The sequence below is a fragment of the Aethalodelphis obliquidens genome, unplaced genomic scaffold (genome assembly GCF_003676395.1).
Source record: "Aethalodelphis obliquidens isolate GAN/ISIS:26980383/991018 unplaced genomic scaffold, ASM367639v1 scaffold75, whole genome shotgun sequence".
NCBI classification, from domain to species: domain Eukaryota; kingdom Metazoa; phylum Chordata; class Mammalia; order Artiodactyla; family Delphinidae; genus Aethalodelphis; species Aethalodelphis obliquidens.
In genome coordinates this window covers 918,803-939,225 of record NW_020838019.1, presented here as the reverse complement: position 1 = coordinate 939,225, position 20,423 = coordinate 918,803, and the positions used below count along the sequence as shown (strand labels likewise).

Here is a 20,423-nt window from a genome sequence, read left to right as displayed (position 1 = left end):
GGCACCCTGGAGACAGGCTTCGGGGCATGTGGCCTCAGGGCTCGTCCCACAGGTGCAGCAATCCAGGCCACTGTGTGCAAAGGGGCAGACCTGACCCACTCCTTGGCACTGGCCTGGGCTCCTGGCATGGGACGCTGTCAGCCTGACTCAATTGCCACGGTCCCCCAGGGCTGGCTAGCTGAACTCAGGTGATTTCCATGGTGTGGACACAGCCCATTCTTCGGTAGGGAGTAAATGTGTCACAGTCAAGGGCCAGGAACTACAACACACAGCTGCGGGCCCTCAGCCAGCCCAATGCAGGGAGAGAATAATGCCTGGAACAGATCCCTGGATGTTCCTTTCCTGTGCCCTCACCCTGCACTGCTCAACCAATCTGGGGCCTGCCAACAAGCAGCCTAGGAGCATAGAGCATCTCCTCTCTCGGGTCTGGGTACCTATGGTCTCCAGACACTTCGCTATGATGGACGAGCTGCAGGGTGGGAAACTGGCTCCTCTGAATGGGCAGGGGACCAGCCTGCCCAGCCAAGGGCCACCATACAAAGGAGACTCCTGTATCTAGGCACTTGAGATCTACATGGGTTGGGAAATACCAAGGAGTCAGGGGCAGGCTCCTGCCCACAGTGACTCATCCAGGCCTGCACGCACACCCAATGGCAACCTCACCTCAGCCCCGCCCTCCGGGAGCCTGCCAGGTCAGCACATAGCTTTCTAGTTTCAATTCCCAGCATCCTAGAGCCCACCTGTTTAACTCATCTGCACACATCCTGCCCAGAGCTGCCTCCCTGTGGGGCACTGAGATGAGAGCCAACACAGGGGGGCTCTCTTCCCACAGTTCAGCTCAAGGAGGGCTCAAGGAGAAGGCCCCCAGGCTCTGGGGATGGCATATTTCAGAGGGTGTTAGCAGGGAGAAGGAAAAAGGAGTTAGCATTGTCCTTCCCAGCTCACAGGCCCAGCAAAAGGACAATGGACAATTCTAACAGGCACAAGGCAGTTTCCTCAAGGTAGGGGTGGCTCCTGTCATTTCATGTGACATGCGAGCGGGAAGGTTTGGTAGGACGGTGAGTCCCTAGAGAGCCTCTCTCTCCTTCAACAAACACTTATGAATCATGCTCTGTGACAGAAGGGGGCAACACAGGAGAGGCTACCACCTTCAGAGCCCAGGCTGATGAAGAAGTGGACTCAGAGAAGGGAGAGAGGGCACAGCTGGCTCCAGGCCAGGAAGGCCACGTGAAAAGACCCCAGGGCCATGAGCAAGACTGGGCAGGCAGGAAGTCCAACAGAGAGCTCCAGACGGAAGCCCCAGAGACAAACCCAGCTAGTCCCCAGGGTCCCTGAAAACAGGTGCGCTGCACAGCTGAGGAAACCGAGGCTCAGCACAGGGTCTGGCCCCAACCATTATGACAGGCAAAGCTGAAAGAAACCGAGCCAAACCTATACAGGCCTGTGATTAAGAGATGAGGTGGGGGCTTCCCTGGTGGCGCAGTGGTTGAGAGTCTGCCTGCCGATGCAGGGGACACGGGTTCGTGCCCTGGTCCGGGAGGATTCCACATGCTGCAGAGCGGCTGGGCCCATGAGCCATGGCCGCTGAGCCTGCGCGTCCGGAGCCTGTACTCTGCAGCAGGAGAGGCCACAACAGTGAGAGGCCCGCGTACCGCAAAAAAAAAAAAAAAAAAGAGATGAGGTGGGAGCTCCAAGGGCTGAGTTTCCTAACCATGGAAGCAGGGAAGGCTGGACGTAGGTTCCTGAAGTCTAGGGGCCTGTGGGAGGGTCAACCGTAGAAGCTGAGGTTTGCAGGGATGAAAGCTGAATGAGCTCCAAACAGGATAATTCAAGATAGCAAGGTTAAGGCCCAGGCAGGAGAGCAAACCCCACATTCCTAGACCCAGAGACTCAAGGGGAAGGCAAGGAAAGAGTGACCCCTGGCACTCTCCCCAAGCAACTCTCATTATCTTGAAAATGAAGACTCTTAAGAGTTCTGACTGGGGAATTCCCTGGCGGTCCAGTGGTTAGGGCTCCACACTTTCACTGCTGAGGGCATAAGTTCAATCCCTGGTCGGGGAACTAATAAGATCCCAAAAGCCATTTAGTGCGGACCAAAAAAAAAAAAAAAAAGAGTTCTGACTGGTTTCTAGCTGTTCAAAGCATCATCACTAAACATCTCCAACTAGTCTTTAGGAGAAATAAATTGGGCTCATTTTGCAGAGGAATAACTGAGGCCAAGGTGCTCTGAGTAACTTGTCTGAGGCCCACAGCACATAAAGGCAAAGCCCAGGATGCAGGTCCTTGGTGACTTGGGCAGGGTGGGTGGGTGGAGGGTTCCAGATGGAAGCCTACACTACAAATTTCTTTATTTTAAGATAGCATCTAAGCTCTAAAGAAAATGACCGATGAGATTTCACCTCTTGTGCTTGGCACATCCAGAGTTTCCAGACTTAGTTCTTAGCTAACGATAAGGAGGTGCTACAGCATTCTCCACTTTTACTGTTTAGATGCAGCACACACTGATGTTAACAGTATTCAGTTTTTCCCTTCGTAAATGTTTTGCCCTGACTCTGTGTACTTTTACAAACAGAAGCCTTCCTGTCTCCACTTATGCCAACCTCCTCCCTTCCCCCAATAAAACAAGGGAAAAAGAAGTAGGTTGAGGAGGAACAGACAGATCTTTTCAAAACTCCTACTAATGGCAGCTTATTTTTAAATGCTGCTCCCAATGAACACCAGGATCTGAAAAGCTGATAGGTTCTCCCACTTAGAGCTGCTGTCAGGGAGAAACAGGGCCTCCCTGAGAGCACACAGCCCAGGCTGGAGGAGAATGGTCCCTTTCACACACCCACTTAGTCAAGTGCCCCTCCTCCTTCAGGCTCTCCTGAACATTCTCGTCCACTCCTACCACCAAGCAAGATAGACGAGACTTGCCTGGCAAGCCACCCCACAGTCAAAAACCAGAGCCACATTGACATATATACACTACTAAATGTAAAATAGCTAGTGGGAAGCAGCCGCATAGCACAGGGAGATCAGCTCAGTGCTTTGTGACCACCTAGAGGGGTGGGATAGGGAGGGTGGGAGGGAGACGCAAGAGGGAGGGGATATGGGGATATACATATGCGTATAGTTGGTTCACTCTGTTATACAGCAGAAACTAACACACCATTGTAAAGCAATTATACTTCAATAAAGATGTTAAAAAAAAAAAACCAGAGCCACGTGTCCAGCCAATCAGCCGGTACTATTTACAGAGCACCTGGTGAAATGATTCCATAAGGCAGCTTAAAGGTCTTCAGATGGACAAAAAGGCACAAAAGTCAGGACCTGGGGGAAAACCCTGGGCCCACCCGACCTTCCTTTTATGGACTAGGGAAACCAAAGCCCAGAAAGGATTGAAGATTTACCCCAAGTCACTCAACTCTCTACAAATCCCATCTCTAACCAAATCGAACCCTTTAAAATAACATCAGTCCGGTTTTGATCATTAGAGTTCAAAATGGAGGTAGAAAAAAACGAAGCTGTGCAAAGCCAACGCAAGCCAAGCCAAGCCAAAAAAAAAAAAAGACTGGGAAAATATGGCTCTCTCAGAAGGGGCACTGTCTAAGCTAGCAGAATGCAGAGGCTGTCTCTAGAGAATGAAAGGTTTAAGCAAGGCTATGCTGGCTTGGCTGGGGCTATTATCTCCAGCACCAAGAATCAGGCAACTGAGATTCGACCAAGTGAGAAGAGAATAAGAAGGGATGAATTTGAACGAAAGCACCGGAGAATGTAGGTGGACAGAAAGAATGTCTCAACTTACTCAGGGGTAGAACATGGCAGTGGGGCCATCTGTCCTAGAAATCACAGGGTGTTTCCAGCCCAAATGACCAAGAAATTTCTCCACCTCAATGATGGAGCCATACCCTGTTGGAACACCATCCTGGTTCCCCATTGCACACTAAACTTTGCACCATAAAGTCCTGAGCCCAGCACACAAGACTCCAGTCCCCCTTTTCCATCTTATTCATCTACCATATCTCTCTGCCAGACAGTGCTCTCCAAATAGCACCAATTCCCTTCCCCAAATGCCCAGAACTTCCCAACCTTCTGTCTTTGCTCACAGCCCTCCTTCCACCTGGAATGCTCTCACATTTTCTGTGCCTGCTAAAAAAATCTCACCAATCCTTAAAGAATTGGGGGAAGAGAAGCTCAGGTCCAGAGGACAATATGGCAATCAGATCCCTGAAGGCAAAGACAGTGTCCCCTTCTGCCTTAATCATCCTTGTACTTCATGGAGCCCACACGCAAGCTGCTATTTAACAACAGGCAGAGATAATCCGTGGAACCCCTACAAGTTCTGGAACCAGAAAAATCAGTTGTAAAGTGATAAACCGGAAACAATTTAATCTCAGCCTTATCAAGGAGACTGTTGTCTTAAGGAGGGCCAGCTAGAGTCTGCCAGGTATCAGCAAGGAGCAGAGCAGCAAAAGCCCGTTTTCTCTGCCTGTGGCCCACCTTCGGGACAGGGAGGCACAGAAACCGAGCCAGCCTTCTGTGGGCCAAGCTTTAAACTTAGCCCTGCAAGGAGTCAGAGGGAGACACTGGACTCTGACTTGTCCAACTCACTGTTTTGAGTCAGCAGAACTGAGTGTCCCAACAAGGTCTTAGCGAGCCATGAGCTCATCAACCCCCCGAAGTCCCCACGTTAATGTAACGGTCCCACCACGGCTTCCTCCCATGCATTCAAAGAACATTAAGTGGCCAACTCACCCCCAAGACATCCAGTTCTGGTGCCTGTGAGAGCGAGATCAAGGAACCCTCCCCCCTTCTGGGTTAGAACTATCTTAGGCAAGCAGCTGGGTGACTGCTGTCATCAGTTCTTACAAATCTTAGGAGTGTTTACTTTTTTTTACATTACCCTCTTGACTCCGCCTCCTGAATTCCACCTGGGTTAGAACTCTGGTATCCTACAGGGGCATCTCTTACACCCACCCCAGCCGCCCTGGTTGCAAGGAGGCAGAAATCACTACTGGGTGTGTGGTCACTTTACACACAGCTATGAACTCAAGTTAAGGTCCCAGCCAGCCGGCCACCAGGAGGAAGAACGTCCCAGGGCCACCCTACCAAGGCCCAAAAGGCCCAAGCCTCTGCTACCCACTGGGAGAACAAGATATGGCTGTCAGTCAGGGTTCCAAAGGGGGCCTAAGGGAAGGAATTGTGCAGGACACTCTGCAACAACTCCACTTTTGTCAGGGAATCATTACTGGCAAAATGACCCAAAAGGTCTCAGACAGAGAAAGAAAATCTTCGTGAGCAAACCTAAGTCTCCTCAGAGCCTTCCTCCCTCCCCTGGTACCTAATGTGATCTCTGAAATTCTGGTTTCTTTCTTTACTGCCTGTTGTCGTCCTCACCCCCACCCCCACCCCCCCATGGATCTTGGTTCCACGCGGGTAGGACGGCCACAGTGCCTGGCACTAAGGGCAGCTCAATTATAACTGATGAATTCAATTCAACAAGTGAACCGTATCTGAGGGCCTTTCTTTGTGCCAGGTGCCAGGCACTGGCGGGTAAAGGGATGGGGGGAGGGCATTCTATCGTTTTAGCCAAGGTGGGCCGAATGAAAGAGCTGGCCACGCGGGTGGGAGGAAGTCCAGCGGGCGAACCCCAGCAGGGGACAGCTGCTACTCTTCCCCCCCCCACCAGTGCCCCCTAGCCTCCCAGGGCCCTCCCGCCCCACGAACGCTGGAGCCAGCGCTCACCCTCTGCAGCTCGAGCTCGATCTCGCCGGCCTTGAGCACGATGGGTCCCCGCACCGCGTACTCCACCGCCTTCACCTGCGGGTTCATGGACTCGAGCGTAAGGATGCGGTCGCGCCGGCTCCGCTCGGGCCGCACCTTGAGCACCGCCGAGGCCTCGGCGGCCGCGCTGCTCTGACCACGGCCCCAGGGGCCGAGGGTCCGGGGGTAGCAGCCCCGCCGGACCAGCGCCGCCGCCCGCTGCATCGCGCGCCCGCCCAGAGAAACCTTGGGACAAAAAGGAGAAGAGAACACACACGTCACGCACAGCCCAAGGCGGGCACGCCGACACCCGTCCCCAAGCCCAGCCAAGGGCTCTTTCAGCTAGCGGTGCCAGCCTGGCTTCTGGGACGGGTGCCCATCCCCCGTCGACTCGGACCCTGCACCTCGCCGCTGCAGAGCCAAAGCACCGCACGACAGGGGTTTTGCAAAGTCTGCTCCCAATGCATGCATGCAACGTGCCTGTCGCCACCTGGCCACCCCCTCTTCTAGTCCGGCTAGACCGCGCGCCTGGAGCTGCTCCTCGGCTCTGGCGCCCGCAGCCGCATCCCAGCTCCCGCACTACACGGCTCCTGCGCTCGCACACCCACCGCCGGCGAGTCCGCCCGGGACTGCCAGCTGGCTCCTGGGCCTTGTAGTTCCCTAGTCTGTTTTCGTAGCAGGTGTGGAGAGCTGGTAGAACTACAAGTCCCATAGTGCCCCGCGCTGGCCTGATCGGGGGCCGGGCAAGAGGCGGGAGCGGTGGTCTGGCTCTGCTGTAGGCTGGGCGGGCTCTTTTGTCTGGCAGAGGGGATGCGGTGCCGGGACGGGTCCTGGCGGGGTCTGCCCTTCTCAAACTTCTGCGAATTTAGAGCTATTTGCAGCTTCTCCCTGGAAGCGCATCCTGCATTCCCCCCTACATCCCTTCCCCCAACACCTGCAAGGACACAGGCTGAGAGATGGTGCAGTCCTCGCCCCGGGTTTCATCATCCAGGGCCCGACGGTGGCAGTGGCCGCTCTACGGGGGCTGGTAAGAAGGGGGCTGGTAAGAAGTGGGGCTTAGGAGTTTTGGACTTGACTGCCACTCTTACCCGTCTCAGCGCCGGTTTCCTTGTCGTCAAAACGGAGATCAGGTCACAGCCTCTGAGGAATGTCGTGAAAATTAAAGGACTAAGCAGCTGGTATATACCAGGTGGTCAGGCTTCCTGACAGCTCCATTTGAAACGCTACCACACCTCCGTTACCTGTGTTAATTTCCTTTCTACCCCCATTAACCATGAAAGCTCTAGAGGGCAGGGGCAGCGTTTTTCTTGTTCATCATATTCACAACACCTCTGAGTGTTCGCAGTACATAGTAAGCACCCAGTAAACGTTTGCTGATGAATGCTCAGCGCATGGTAACTATTATTTTGGCTGAGGTACCTGCAGGAAAAGGCATCCTGGCTTACCCAGAGTGAGTGCAGGGCAGGAGTAGGAATGGAAGACAACTGTTCTGAGACAACAAAATCTACAGAGAGGATGTGGGAGAAGTCACTTCCTGTCTCTGGGCCTCAGATTCTCTATCTGCAAAATAAGTTGGATTAAATGACCTCTGAGGTCCCTCCTGGGCTTGGAATTTCTGTGTCTAGGTGTTTTCAGGCAGATAAACAGTCCAGAGCTTCCTCACCCCAACAAATACACACACATTAGATTCGTGAAAGTGGGGGGCAAGAGGAACTTAAAAAACACAGCAGTGTAAGGGAGAAGGTACTAGAAAATCTGGGTTTGAATATAGGTGCATATAGCCACTTACCACTTGGCTGACTTTGAACATGTTATTTAGCCTTTGTAAGCCTAGTTTCCCCATCTGTGAAAAGGGGTAACACACCTACCTAGTGGGACTCTGGGGAAAGTTCAGTGAGGTAACTGTAAAAGTCAAGAGTTTGGAACCTAGTGCTGTGGATCACTCTTGTTCATCCTTATCAAGGGAATGCCATATACTTTGATTAAATAAATTGATTACCAATGAAGGGGAAAGGGGGATGGGGAGAGCAACAGAAACCAAAGATCGCGCTGAGAATTCCTATGTTAGCAAACTGTCTTGGCCTGCCGAGGTCCCTGGAAAGTTATTTGGGCTTCTCATCACTGGTCCCATCCCCAGCACCTGTGTCTGCACTAGCTCCTTCCTAGTCTCTGTCTCAATGGCTAGGTATTCAGTCTCCAGGTTAAAGATTCTCCCCTGGGGAGCTTAGCTTCTCTAAGGACTCCACTGCCTTTAATGTCATATTCTTACTCGCTCTGCCCACTTCGGGAGCCACACACCCACATGCTCCTTTCTACCTCCAAAACACGCTTAACCTTGACCTGTGTATGCTGTAAACACAGTCCCTTCCTGCTGTCTCCACCCCTGATCAGAAGGGACAGTGGACTGGGAGGTAGGGCGGGCTTAGGTGAGCACAAATCCATCTGCGTAACTGAGAAAAACAACACCCAGCACATAGCCCATCTACGCCCAGCACATAGTCCATGTACGTGGGCTCCCACGTCACCATTGTAGAAAACTAGTGTCCCAAATATGTCCTTTGCCAACCTGTCATGATTGCATGAGAAGAAAGCTCCCTTACTTTCCTGTGAACCACACTTCACAATTTGCAAAGCACTTTCTTGCCTATCATGGAGTTTGAACCTGATAGACATCAATGAAAGAGAAAGGGCAGACATTATCCCTATTTTACAGTTGAAGCTCAGAGAGATTGACTTGTTACTTAATCTTTTCAGGTGGCACAGTTAAGTGTAGAGCAGGAAGTGTGATTCCTAACCCAGTGCTGCAGCCCATACATGCAGAGACCAGACTTGTGTAGCTCTCTGGGTTTGGAAATTGGAGCTGCCCATTGCAATGCACTGAGCCCTTAAAAGGCTTTTGGGTGGTAGTCGTGGTGATGATGATGGTGGTGGTAATAGTGTGAACTCTGCCTTTATTTTGCCTCTAGACCAGGTCAAGATAGGGCAGGAGGCAGGCTCCTAAATATCAGAGATAAAACCTGATTGAAATAATCATAAATGCCCTCCCTGTGAGCTAGCTGAGAGATCCAAATACACAGCAAGCTCTTGAGGACCCACACAGTTGTGAAAGTCATATGTGTGCAAGACATGGTACCAATCTTTATTTCTTTCCTCAGCAGGTTTTTACTGGGTACCTACCAGGGGCCAGGTGCTGGCTGAACTCTGGGTCTATAATGAGTCTCACAGACCTTCCTTGCCTACACAGAACATATAGTTTCTTAGGGAAGGCAGACATTGATTGCACACACAAACATGATTACAAACTATGATAACTGCTGAGGAGTTTTATGAGCACTTATAGCCCAAAGGTCTGAGCAAAGCTTTCCCAGAGGAAGTGGCCCGCAAGCTGGAGCTGCCTGGCAGCCTGGCTGGATGATGAGGGATAGCAGTACTGGCAGGTGTGGTAGACACAGAGATGTGCCCTCTCACCTGTCAAGGGAGAACTTGCCTTTACCCAAGGGGTGCGGTCAGCAGACAGCCTTGCACAGCACCTGCACAGAACCGCCTTGTGAGATCACCATCACACCCTAACTGGAGAAGGCTGTGGGACATGCTGGAGCAGTATTTGCTCCAGGCCTTCCCCAGGAGGTTGGCCAAAGCTTTGGCAGGCCTGCATCATGGTTTTTCTTTCTCTGCCTGATACTGCTTCCTCCCACTTCCTCTTACAGGAGTGGATTCCTAGTATCCATCTTGTACCTCACACTCCATCTCAGTGTCAGTGGTGAGGTGGACAGCATCCCAGGCCAGGGATCGCTGAAGGCTGAGAGGTCTGAAGACCTCCAAGAAGGCTAGGGTGACTGCAGGTCAGACAGTGAGGGAGGGGCAGGGCTGAAAGACAGGGGTCAGAGGTGAGCAGTGGTAGGACAGGCAGGCCAGGTCCTGAATGTAAGAATTTTGGTTTTCATCCTAAGAACAATTAGAAGCCCCTGGAAGGCCTAAAAAACTAGGGAGTGACATGATCATATTTATGTTTAAAATTCTGCTGTATGGAGGATGAATTGGAGGGGGGCAATAGAGGGTGCAGGAGGATGAACTGTGGCACAAATAAGGTCCAGGGTTGGCCTGGACTAGGGTGTGGGGTGATGGGAAATGGACAGGCTCCTCTGCATCCCTAGAACCTGGAATGATACCTGGCACACAGAGGTTCTCAGTAAATTTTTGTTGAATGAATGAGGAAGTCAATTCTACAAGGTCCATGCTCTCAAGGTGTTTGCAGTCCAGCAGGAGATGGGCAGCACGTGAGTGCTGAATAGAGACATTTCACAAAAGCAGTATTTGCAGTTCAGTATTGAATTGATAACACTTCGAAACAGATGCAGACACGTTGTGGTCTTAGCAGCTGACTCAACAAAATCCACGTATTGGAGAACAGGGAGAGGGAAGAGTAGAGGAGCGAAAGAGAAAGAACAGTTGTATAAGCTTCAGAAGCAAATGCAACCTCCTTTATTCAGAGTGTGTCTGTTGTTCCACATTCCTTGATTTCTTGCTCCCTGGTCTTGCCGGGATATGAGGACTCTTTGACTTTACTTCTTCCATGGAGGACATTTGGGAAAGGTTTCAGAAACAGTCCAAGGGATTAATATAAAGAGAATTTTAGCAGCAAACTCAATGACCTCAGCTATTCAGTGCCCAAAACAGACAAAATATTAAGCAATGGCTCAAATCAATACTTCCAACTGGTTTACCCTCTGAGTTTTCCCAGATATTTTCTTCATGAAGCCACAGAATCTTTCACCTAGAGAAGATTGCAAAATAGTTTTGGGACTTAGGAACTTAAGAGAAAAAAATATTTGTGCAATACCATAAGCCCTTGTCATTTGTTGTTCTCATTTACTCCTTTAGTTTTTGGAGTTTTGGATTCTAATTCTTTTAATTATTATTATTATTATTTTGTGTGTGTGGGGAAGGAAAACGCAGCATTTATTGTAAAGGCGTCAATACAAGGAGGATGGGTGACTAGTGCTCTAAAAACCCTGAACTCCTGGATTCTAGTTCTTAAAGAAAGGGAATCTGTTTCCTATTTTATGCCTGGGGAAACAGGCACAGATTATCTGTGATTTAGGTTTAGTATCAGGGTGGCCTGGCCCAAAGCTTTCTTTATTAGTAATAATATTATTAAAATTATAGCTAGTAGTTATTAAGCATTTTTAATGTGTCAGATACTGTGCTTAGTGCTTTACTGCATCATTTCATACAAGCCTCAGAGCAACCCTAACATATTTACTACTATGATCCTTATTACACAGATAGCAAAACTGATGTTCAGAGAGATTGGGCTGCTTATCAAGATCACACAGCTAATAAATGGCAGAGCTGAGACCTGAACTTAGGATCTCAAAGGTTAAAGGTTCAGTCCCATAAGACTGCCCCCACTTGTGACACTAGCCACAAATGGAGTCCCCAGGCTACCTGCCCTTGTGCCCGACAACTACAAACTCAAGGGATCCCACAACTCCTTGATCAGATTCAGTAATTCTCTAGGATGACTCACAGAACTCAGGGAAGTTCTATACTTATTATAACAATTTTATTATAAAGGATATAACTCAGGAGCAGCCAAATGGAAGAGATGTGTAGGGCAGGTATGGGGAGGAGAGCAGTGGCACGAGAAGTGGAGGAGGGCATACCATCCTCCCAGCACATGGGTGTGTTTGTTACCTTACCAAACTTGAGTCCACTTGCTGATGCACTGCAAAGCCAATCTACTGACACCAAGCTGTGGGAAGGAAAGTACAGCGTTTACTGTAGGGCATCAAAGCAAAGGAGTGGGGAGACAAGCCTCAGACCCATTCCTACTTGGTCTTTGAGTTCAGGGTTTTTTTAAAGGGGAAGAAAAAAGAGGCTGGGATTAATCATCGTCTTGCGACATTTCTTGATCATAGTTTCAGGAGTCAGGATGTCTCTGGTCAGGTGGTCCATGGCCTGGGGGGGCTCATCCTGCCCTGGAGAAACAACCTGAGTTTGTCGTTAATGATGAGATCTACAACCGATTTTTGTACATTAACAATGTTATCTTAATGATGTTACCTACAGCAGCAATTTTAGTCATCTGACTCTGGTTGATTAGTGTTCAGTTAGCACAGAATTGAGGTCAGAGGGAAGAAAAGAAATAATGTTTTGGATAGAGAGATTAATCATAAACTCGGTAAGGGATCTTGGTTTTAGGGGGACTTGGTTTCGCGTTCACCAACCTATGAGCTCCCCAAGGCTCCCTGTTCAAGAGTTTTTAATCAAGGCTTCATTACATAGGCATGATTGATTACATCATTGACCACTGGTGATTAAACTTAACCTCTAGACTCACGCACCTCTCTGGAGTTTGGGAGGTGGGGCTGACATTTCCAACCCTCTAATCAAGTGCATGGCCTACTCCTCTCTTGAAAATATCTAAGGGCTCACTTTGAGCCACCCTGTTAGCGAAAAACTCCGATTCCCAATTCTCCCATATACACAGCACCTTTTAAATGTTTTAATTTCCCTAAGTGTCTCACCCTGCTTTTTAAAGGGATCTAGGTGGTATATTGTATTCTTCAATCAGTAATCTTCTGCCCCAGGCATATGTGGGTCTGTATTCCCCCTGTGGCTTTCATGAGCCATGCCCACTGCTGCCCACAGGTTTTCCCAGCCTGAGATCTGAGCTGTGCCATGTTTGGCCATCTGAGCTCCAAGTTAGGCGACACAGGCACCAATCAGACAGCTTCCACACAGGTTAAAATGTTGAAAATTAGGTCCACTCTGCCTTCTCTGGTTCATGGAGGAAAACTGGGGATTGGATTGCCACTTCCCCTAAACCACTGTGTGCCACGCTGAGGAGAGTGTGGGGCAGGGGCAAGTAAAAACACCACAAAACTTCTTGCATTTTGAATGTGGCTTTTACTTAAACTGGGCATTTGCTTGGTTGCTATAGGTCTTTGACTGATTTGCAGAGCTCCTCTTAAGTTAGTTTAGCCAATCTCTAGTTGTTGATTTAATGTTTCCATGGGGGAACATTCCAAGGGCCTAGTGCTTCCTAGTCCACCATCTTGCTGATGTCACTCTAAGCACCTTTTAAATAATATGTGACCATAGTAAATTCCCTGTGGTCTCCACCAGGTAGGTAACAGGTGAAGTGGGACAAGCCAGGGCCTGGTAAAAACACCAGGAAGCTGGTGTCTTTATTTCCTCCATGCTGAGCGTCTCATTGGCTCCATGAGGATAGGGGCCAGTGGGGGCTATGACTGCTGCCCACCCATCAGCCAATTGAGATCTGAGGTGAAGTGTGTGGATGAAAAATATTGCCTGCCAGATCAGTAAGCAAAGGATGTTGCAGCCATCAAGCCGGCAGCCACTGCAGCCAACCCTCACTGTGCACCCTGAGGGGACTCAGGATGGAGAAAACAGGACACTGGCCCTAGATAGTTAAGATGCACATCAAAGGAATGATTTCAATGAGCCCAGACTCTCGCATCTTCCCAAACATAGAAAATCATTAAATTCATTAACTTGAGATGTCTGGTTTTCTTTAATTAACGGTAATCTTTTGGGACTTCCCTGGTGGTCCAGTGCATAAGACTCTGCGCTCCTAATGCAGGGGGCCCAGGTTTGATCCCTGGTCGGGGAACTAGATCCCACATGCATGCGGCAACTAAGAAGCCCGCATGCTGCACAACTGAGTCCGCTTGCTGCAACTAAGAGGCCTGCGTGCTGCAACTAAGAGTCCACATGCCACAACTAAGAAGTCCGCGTGCCGCAACTAAGAAGCCCGCATGCTGCAACTAAGACCTGGCACAGCCGAAATAAATAAATTTAAAAAAAAAAAAAAAAGAGACTTCCCTGGTGGCACAGTGGTTAAGTATCCACCTGCCAATGCAGGGGACACGGGTTTGAGCCCTGGTCTGGGAAGATCCCACATGCCATGGAGCAACTAAGCCTGTGCGCCACAACTACTGAGCCCACGCTCTAGAGCCCATTAGCCACCACTACCGAAGCCCCCGCGCCTAGAGCCCGTGCTCTGCAACAAAGACAAGGCACCACAATGAGAAGCCCTCACACCGCAATGAAGAGTAGCCCCTGCTCGCCGCAGCTAGAGAAAAGCTCACGCACAGCAACAAAGACCTAGCACAGCCAAAAATAAATAAATAAAATAAATAAATTTTAAAAACCCAGTAATTTTTTAATGTTCCAACCACCTGAGTTTTGTTGCAAAAACTCTTATATATCCTGGCTCCTCACTTACTTCTTCAGAGCAGTCCCTCAGAGCTATCTGAGAGTCTGTCTTCCGGGCTTAAGTCCTCAGTTTTGTCCCCCAAATAAAGCATAATTCTCAACTTTTAGGTTGTGCTTTTTTTTTCAGCTGACAAATATTTCTCTCACCCTTCCCCCCCAAAAGTTAACTGCCCACATTGAAAGTAGTTTTACAGTTTGCTAAGTGCTTTCCCTTTCGTCCTCTTAATTTTCAGCCACCCTGAGCGGTGGGTGCTATTAGCCTGTCCTACAAATGAGGAAACTGGGAATGGAAGAGCTTGAGGTTTCTTCTGGGCCACATGGGTTATCTAATGGCAAAGTCTGAACTTCCCATTGGAAACCTACGTCTGTGCCATGATGTGGTCAGCTGTAATTCTGCCTGTGGCTGAAGTGACATATGCAGTGTGGAGTCACCTTCTCTGCCTCCATGGACAAAGGGCAGGCTGCCTCTTCCTAAAGGTGACAGGGTAAGGGACTGGGGAAGCCAGATTCCAGGATAGGAAAGGAGTTCAGACCTTTTAGGACCATTTCTGCTGGATGGTACAGCAGTGATGCAAGTCCCAGATGATGAGGATAGGGCCTGCTGGCCACTGCCACCTTCCCTATAAGTGCAAAGAAAAGTGTCAGCTTTCACGCCAGAAGCACCACTCACAAGGAGCAACTGGAAGTGTTTCTCTACTTAGAGGACCAGCACCTTGGCCTTCCAGCTGCAAGGCCCTGGTTCTGGGCCTCCAGCTTTTCTTTCTTGCCATAGATTTGGATTAGATGCTTGATTAGACACTTTGGTCATAAGTGCAGAGCTCCCCTTTCTCACTGCCTTGGGACACAGAGGACAGAGGCTCTTGGCTTTTGAAAAGTTTGGGGAGATAGAGGGAAGAAAACTAATATATGTGAGAAAAAAGCAAATCTTACAAAGACTGATAATCATGTGCTACTCTGTCTAGAGTGTCCAGGTCCCTACTATAATCAGGGCCTCGCAGAGGACAAGAAGGGCTCCAGCCAATTCCGTTATTTAAGCATCACTTTAATTAACGGGGAAAAAAGGTATAACAATTGTGGTATCCTTTTATTTACTTCTGTATTCAGTAAACTTTCTTATATAAAACTTTTCAAACTCACAGAAAAGTAGGACACCCATGTAACACCAACTAGATTCAACAACTGTTAACATTTTCACCATATTTGCTTCATCTGTATATATATAATACACTTCATCAAATAGAAGGTGACATTGACTGTAAGACATTCCATTATTTTATAAAACAGTAAAAATGAGGAAACACTGCCATTTAATTGTTAAGACACCACCAATTTCTAAGATACATTCCAATTTCAGGGATATTAAAAATGTTAAAAAAAAAGTGTGTCTAAGGAGTATATATTACATAATTCCATTAGATGAAGTTCTAGATCAGGTAAAACTAATCTATGGTGAAAGAGATTATCAGAACAGTGGTTCCCTTAATGGGGGCAGGAGAGGGGATTCATTAGGAAGAGCCAGGAGAAAATTTTCTGGGGAAAATATTCTGTATTTTGATAGAGTAATGGCATTTGTCAAAACTCATGTAACTGTACCACTTAAGATCTTTATATAATACATAATGTCTTATAAAACTTAAAGTAACAAAATATTACTCAGAATCAATTTTGTTTTGCTAGAGCATTTTAAAGTAAATTACAGTAAATTTTTCAACATGCATCTCCAAAAAAATAAGAACGTTCTACTACATAACTACAATACAATTATATCATACCTAAAATTTAACAATAGTTCCCTGATATCATCCTTAGTTTATGTTCAAATCTCTCTAAGTGTAATTGTCTATTTTATTTTATTTTTGTTGTTTTTAAACTTATTATAAAATAAAACACATTTACAGAAAACTATACCAAACATACATATAGATCAGTGAATTATTGTAAGGTGAATACTCTTAAAACCACCACTCAGGAAAAGAGATAAAACATTGTCAGCCATCTCAGAAGCCATCCATATGCCTCATCTCAATCACAAACACTCCTTTTTCAAAGTGACCACAGACCGAAGCAAGATTCCCCGAGGGACTTCCCTGGTGGTCTAGTAGTAAAGAATCTGCCTTAAATGCTGGAAACGCGGGTGTGATCCCTGGTCAGAGAATTAAGATCCCACATGCCACGGGGGCAACTAAGCCTGCGCACCACAACTACTGAACTCACACGCCTCAACTAGAGCCCGCATGCCGCAAACACTGCAAACTTCAGAGCCCACACGCTCTGGAGCCCGTGCCACAACTAGAGAGAGAAAACCTGCGTGCCACAACTAGAGAGAAGCCAGTGCACTGCAATTAGACAGAAACCCAAGCAGACCGTGCGCTGTAATGAAAAGATTCTGCATGCCTCAACGAAGATCCCGCCTGCAGCAACTAAGACCTGACTCAGCTGAAAATAAATAAAATAATAAATAAATCTTAAAAAGAAAAAAAAGATTCCCTGAGTTTTTGCATGTTGATAATGTGTTATTTGTTTCTGTGCCCTTTTACCCTGTTGGATACTCAGTTCAATTGGATACAAAACCCTTGGCTCATATTTTCTCTCCTTGATTATCTTATATATGACTCTATTTTCTTCCAGCATAAAGCATTGCTGTTGAAAGGTTAATGAAAATCTAATTTTCTTTCCATCATAATTCACTTGGCCTTTTTGCCTTGATGCAAAAAAGGGCCAATTTAATTCTTTTCCTTTAAAGTCTAGAGTATTTCTTGGTGTTGGTCATTCTGGGTCAATATTTTCAGGTGTAGGTGTGCCTTTTCAGTATGTAATTTCAAATCTTATTTTTTAAAATAAATTTATTTATTTGTTTCTAATTTATTTTATTTTTGGCTATGTTGGGTTTTCATTGCTGCACATGGGCTTTCTCTTGTTGTGGTGAGCAGGGGCTACTCTTTGTTGCAGTGCGCGGGCTTCTCATTGCGGTGGCTTCTCTTGTTGCGGAACATGACCTGTAGGTGCACAGGCTTCAGTTGTTGTAGCTCACGGGCTCTAGAGCGCAGGCTCAGTAGTTGTGGCGCACAGGCCTAGTTGCTCCACAGCATGTGGGATCTTCCCGGACCAGGGTTTGAACCCGTGTCCCCTGCATTGGTGGGCAGATTCTTAACCACTGCACCACCAGGAAAGCCCCTCAAATCTTACTTCAAGAAAGTTTTGTGGAATTATAATTTTTAGTACTTGTCATATTGTTCCCTTGGTTTGATTTTCTTTCAGTTACTCCTATTATAATATGTTGAATCTTATTTACATGGCTTCAGTATTTGTCACTTTCTCTTGAATCCTTTTTCTTTCTTCATTCTTTTTAATTTTAAAACTTTTTTCACCTTCTATTTCTCATAAGGCAATATCTATAATGTGTATTCACTCTTGCTTTCTTTTTGATTTAGTTTCATTCCTGAAATAACTTTTATTTATTCCTAATTTTTCCTGAGATTTATCACTTAATTCCATAATTTTCTAGTTCTGATTTATGTTAATCTTTGATATCTTGTATCTTTTGAAATCAGAGATGCCTTGTACTCATCTGATATTGGAGCAGGCCAAACCCTTGTCACTTCAACCGCTTCGCTCAAATCAGTCCACTCTGCCTTCCTATGAATACCCTTTTGCTGGCCCATCAGATGCCCGGGTTTCTTCCCTCTGGTTTCTCCTGCATAAATGTGAATATCCTTTAGATCTTATAGTGTTGGTAGTGGTTGTCCTCCCTTTCCTGTATTTTGGACTTTTGGCAGGCACATCTTATCACCTGGTTTTGTTGTAGATGTTGTCCATAGTTTTTGGTTTTACTATCTAGTTGCTCTGTCTGCTTTTCTTTTCTTTTCTTTTCTTTTGATGGAGAGAAGATCAGGGAGATTAAAAAACTATGCTGCTGCTTTGTCTTTCCAGTATTGTTAGGGAGGAAAAAAGAGCCAGGAGAGCTCAGGAAGCAAATTATTGTATTTGCTCCCATGGCCAGACCAGGACCAAGTACTGTGTACCTGAATCACAGGTGTTAATAGGAGAAGGTGTTTCCCAAAAAGCAAGCTATTACATTTTAAAATTCTATACCAAAGAAGGAGAAACACAACAGATGTTCACTATGGTGATTCATATAATGTTTCATTTGACAGGTTCCATTATTTAAAAAAAAAAAGTAAACATTCATCAAAGATAATGCAATTACATGACTTGTCCTTTAACCCTATCTGTTTTAAAGTTAATTTTTATTTAATAACAAATAATTTACAAATACATTCCTTTATAAGATATCAACACATACATAAGGCTAAAGTCCTCTTTGGACACTCCTCACCAGCCCAGGTTCCCTGGCTATTTTTTGACGCCTGGCTGACTTTGCCCCTTCAACAGACTGCTGGTCCATGACCCTCTGCCTTGCTGAAAGAGCATTTAAAGTCATTTTAACATTAACCAGAGTTAAATGTAATTAGGAAAGTGAATCCATTCACAGCCATTTTGGAGGATTATCTGAGCTGCTGTTGTCCTCCATTTGTACAAAAATGTAAAACTTGAGAACAGTTGAGAATTTTAGGAACTTGGCCCTTTCTCTGTTCTTTAGCATGGTGAGAAACTTGAGGCATGATTCATCTCTGATCAGCAAGCCTACTGTTCTATCATAGCATTGGTAACTAATGGGCTTTTTGGCCCAGTCTTCACAAGGTTTATTGAGATTGTTTTGATTAAGCTGCATTCTGATTCAAGTTGCAGAAAACCCTACTCGTATTGGCTTTTAAAAAGGTATGTATTGACTCATGGAACCAAAGAGTGTGGAGGTCCTTGGCACTTCAAGAGTCACTGGATTCAGAGCGCAAATCAGGTCGTGGCAATATGCCTGGCCCAACTCCAGGGGGCCTCGTTATATTGTGTGGCATGAGCCCAACACTATGTACTCTTGGCAATGCCCTTGGAGTTCTATGCTGTGGGTCTCTCTTTTTGTTCTGTTTTCTCGGTTTGTTGACTCCCCCTCGCTGGCCTCCCTTCAAAGCAATAAAAGTGCTGTAGTAGCGCCTCTTCCCCACCTCCTCCCATCCACCAAAACCAGGAAGGAACGGAGGACTTCTTTCTCCCAGAAGCCCCAGGAAAAGTCTGGTCATGACTCACTGGCTCTGACTGGGTCACAAGCCCAGCTCTGAGCCAATCACTGAGGCAGGGAAAATGGATGATTGGCTCATGCCTGGTCAAGGTTAGCAGCTTCTTCCGAATCCCTTGAATGAAGAGGGAAGGAGGAGGGAATCAGGCATGGTTAGTAGAGTGGGGCTGTGACAGGGATAGCTCAGCCCTGCTTAGGTGGCACCCCTCATATGAGGCATCACAGTGGTTGAGAATGTGTGCTGTGGAGACACATGGCTTTGGTTCTAATATTGGCTTTACCATTTGAGGGCTGTATGACCTTGGGCAAGTTAACAAACCTCTGGCCTCAGCTTTCTCATCTGAAAAGTGGAGGATGATAGCATGTCCCCCCTAAGATTGCTGTGACATCAAATTAATTAAATATGCATATAACACTTAAAACAGTGACTGGCTTGGGACAAGATCTAGAGAAGCCTTTGCTATTATTGAGAGAGATTTAATGATCTGGAGGGGAGAATAAGGAAATTTCTCTGTACATTAAGTATTGAATAAAGAAGACAGGTTTCCTTTCGCCTAAGGCTGTGAGATACAGTGACGGGAAGAGACCCCTTTCAAAAGCTCACCCATCTTAGTTTGGAATGAAGAGCTTCCAGGTTCAATGAATTTGCATACTTGGGGGTGGTTCACACAGAGGAAATCTGGGGGTGAGGGCATAACTGCTGATTGCCCTTTGTGAGAGTTGATTCACAAACATTGTTCTAGAACTTTAGACTCTGAATCATGATTTTGCTGGCAGCCTGGGGAGCAGCAACTGCTTCAATTTGCAACAAAACACACTGATTTTATTTATAACTCTCCTCTCCACTTAACACAGCTGTTCCACAAATGACTCAGGTTGCAACTGTAAGCAGATAGGGGGTCCCTGGAGAAAGAGAACCAGGCATGGCTTTCTTGACATAAGGGAAGCCATTTTTGGCCTAAGCCATTTTATGATTTAATCCTGGCCACAGTGCTTGCCCTTGAACAGGTCTCAGTAATTAATGATCTTAAAGGAACAAAAGAATACAGAAACAACTGTTATCTGGCAAGAGAAGTAACAATAGCAAAGATAATATATCAGTTGCAAAGACTCCCAGTTCTGTTTCAATGGTAAAGATTAGCCTGAGGTGCTCTCAACTAAAGCTTGGACTCTGTCAACTGCCCAAGCGCCTTCATGAATATGCATGTACGCTTAGCTTAAAACTTCCCCAATTTTGCCAATTCCTGGCGTTCTCCTTACTTGCTGCAAGTAATAGTAAATCCTTCCTTCTCCCGATGTTTGG

General features: G+C 47.0%; 1 protein-coding gene across 2 annotated transcripts in view; it reads right to left on the bottom strand.

Moving 5' to 3' along the window:
* Window positions 1-6,332, bottom strand: part of GPT2 (glutamic--pyruvic transaminase 2) — a 35,023-nt gene extending 28,691 nt beyond the window's left edge. For both annotated transcript variants that reach the window (XR_003429841.1, XM_027092251.1), the window contains exons 1-2: window positions 6,226-6,332; window positions 5,728-5,991 (exon numbers count right to left, since the gene is read on the bottom strand). Coding sequence is in view for 1 of the 2 variants with exons in the window: in XM_027092251.1 (XP_026948052.1) it covers window positions 5,728-5,970 (243 nt within the window). In the remaining variant the exon portion in view is untranslated. The remainder of the gene's footprint in view (window positions 1-5,727; window positions 5,992-6,225) is intronic.
* Between the last annotated feature and the right edge of the window lie 14,091 nt (window positions 6,333-20,423).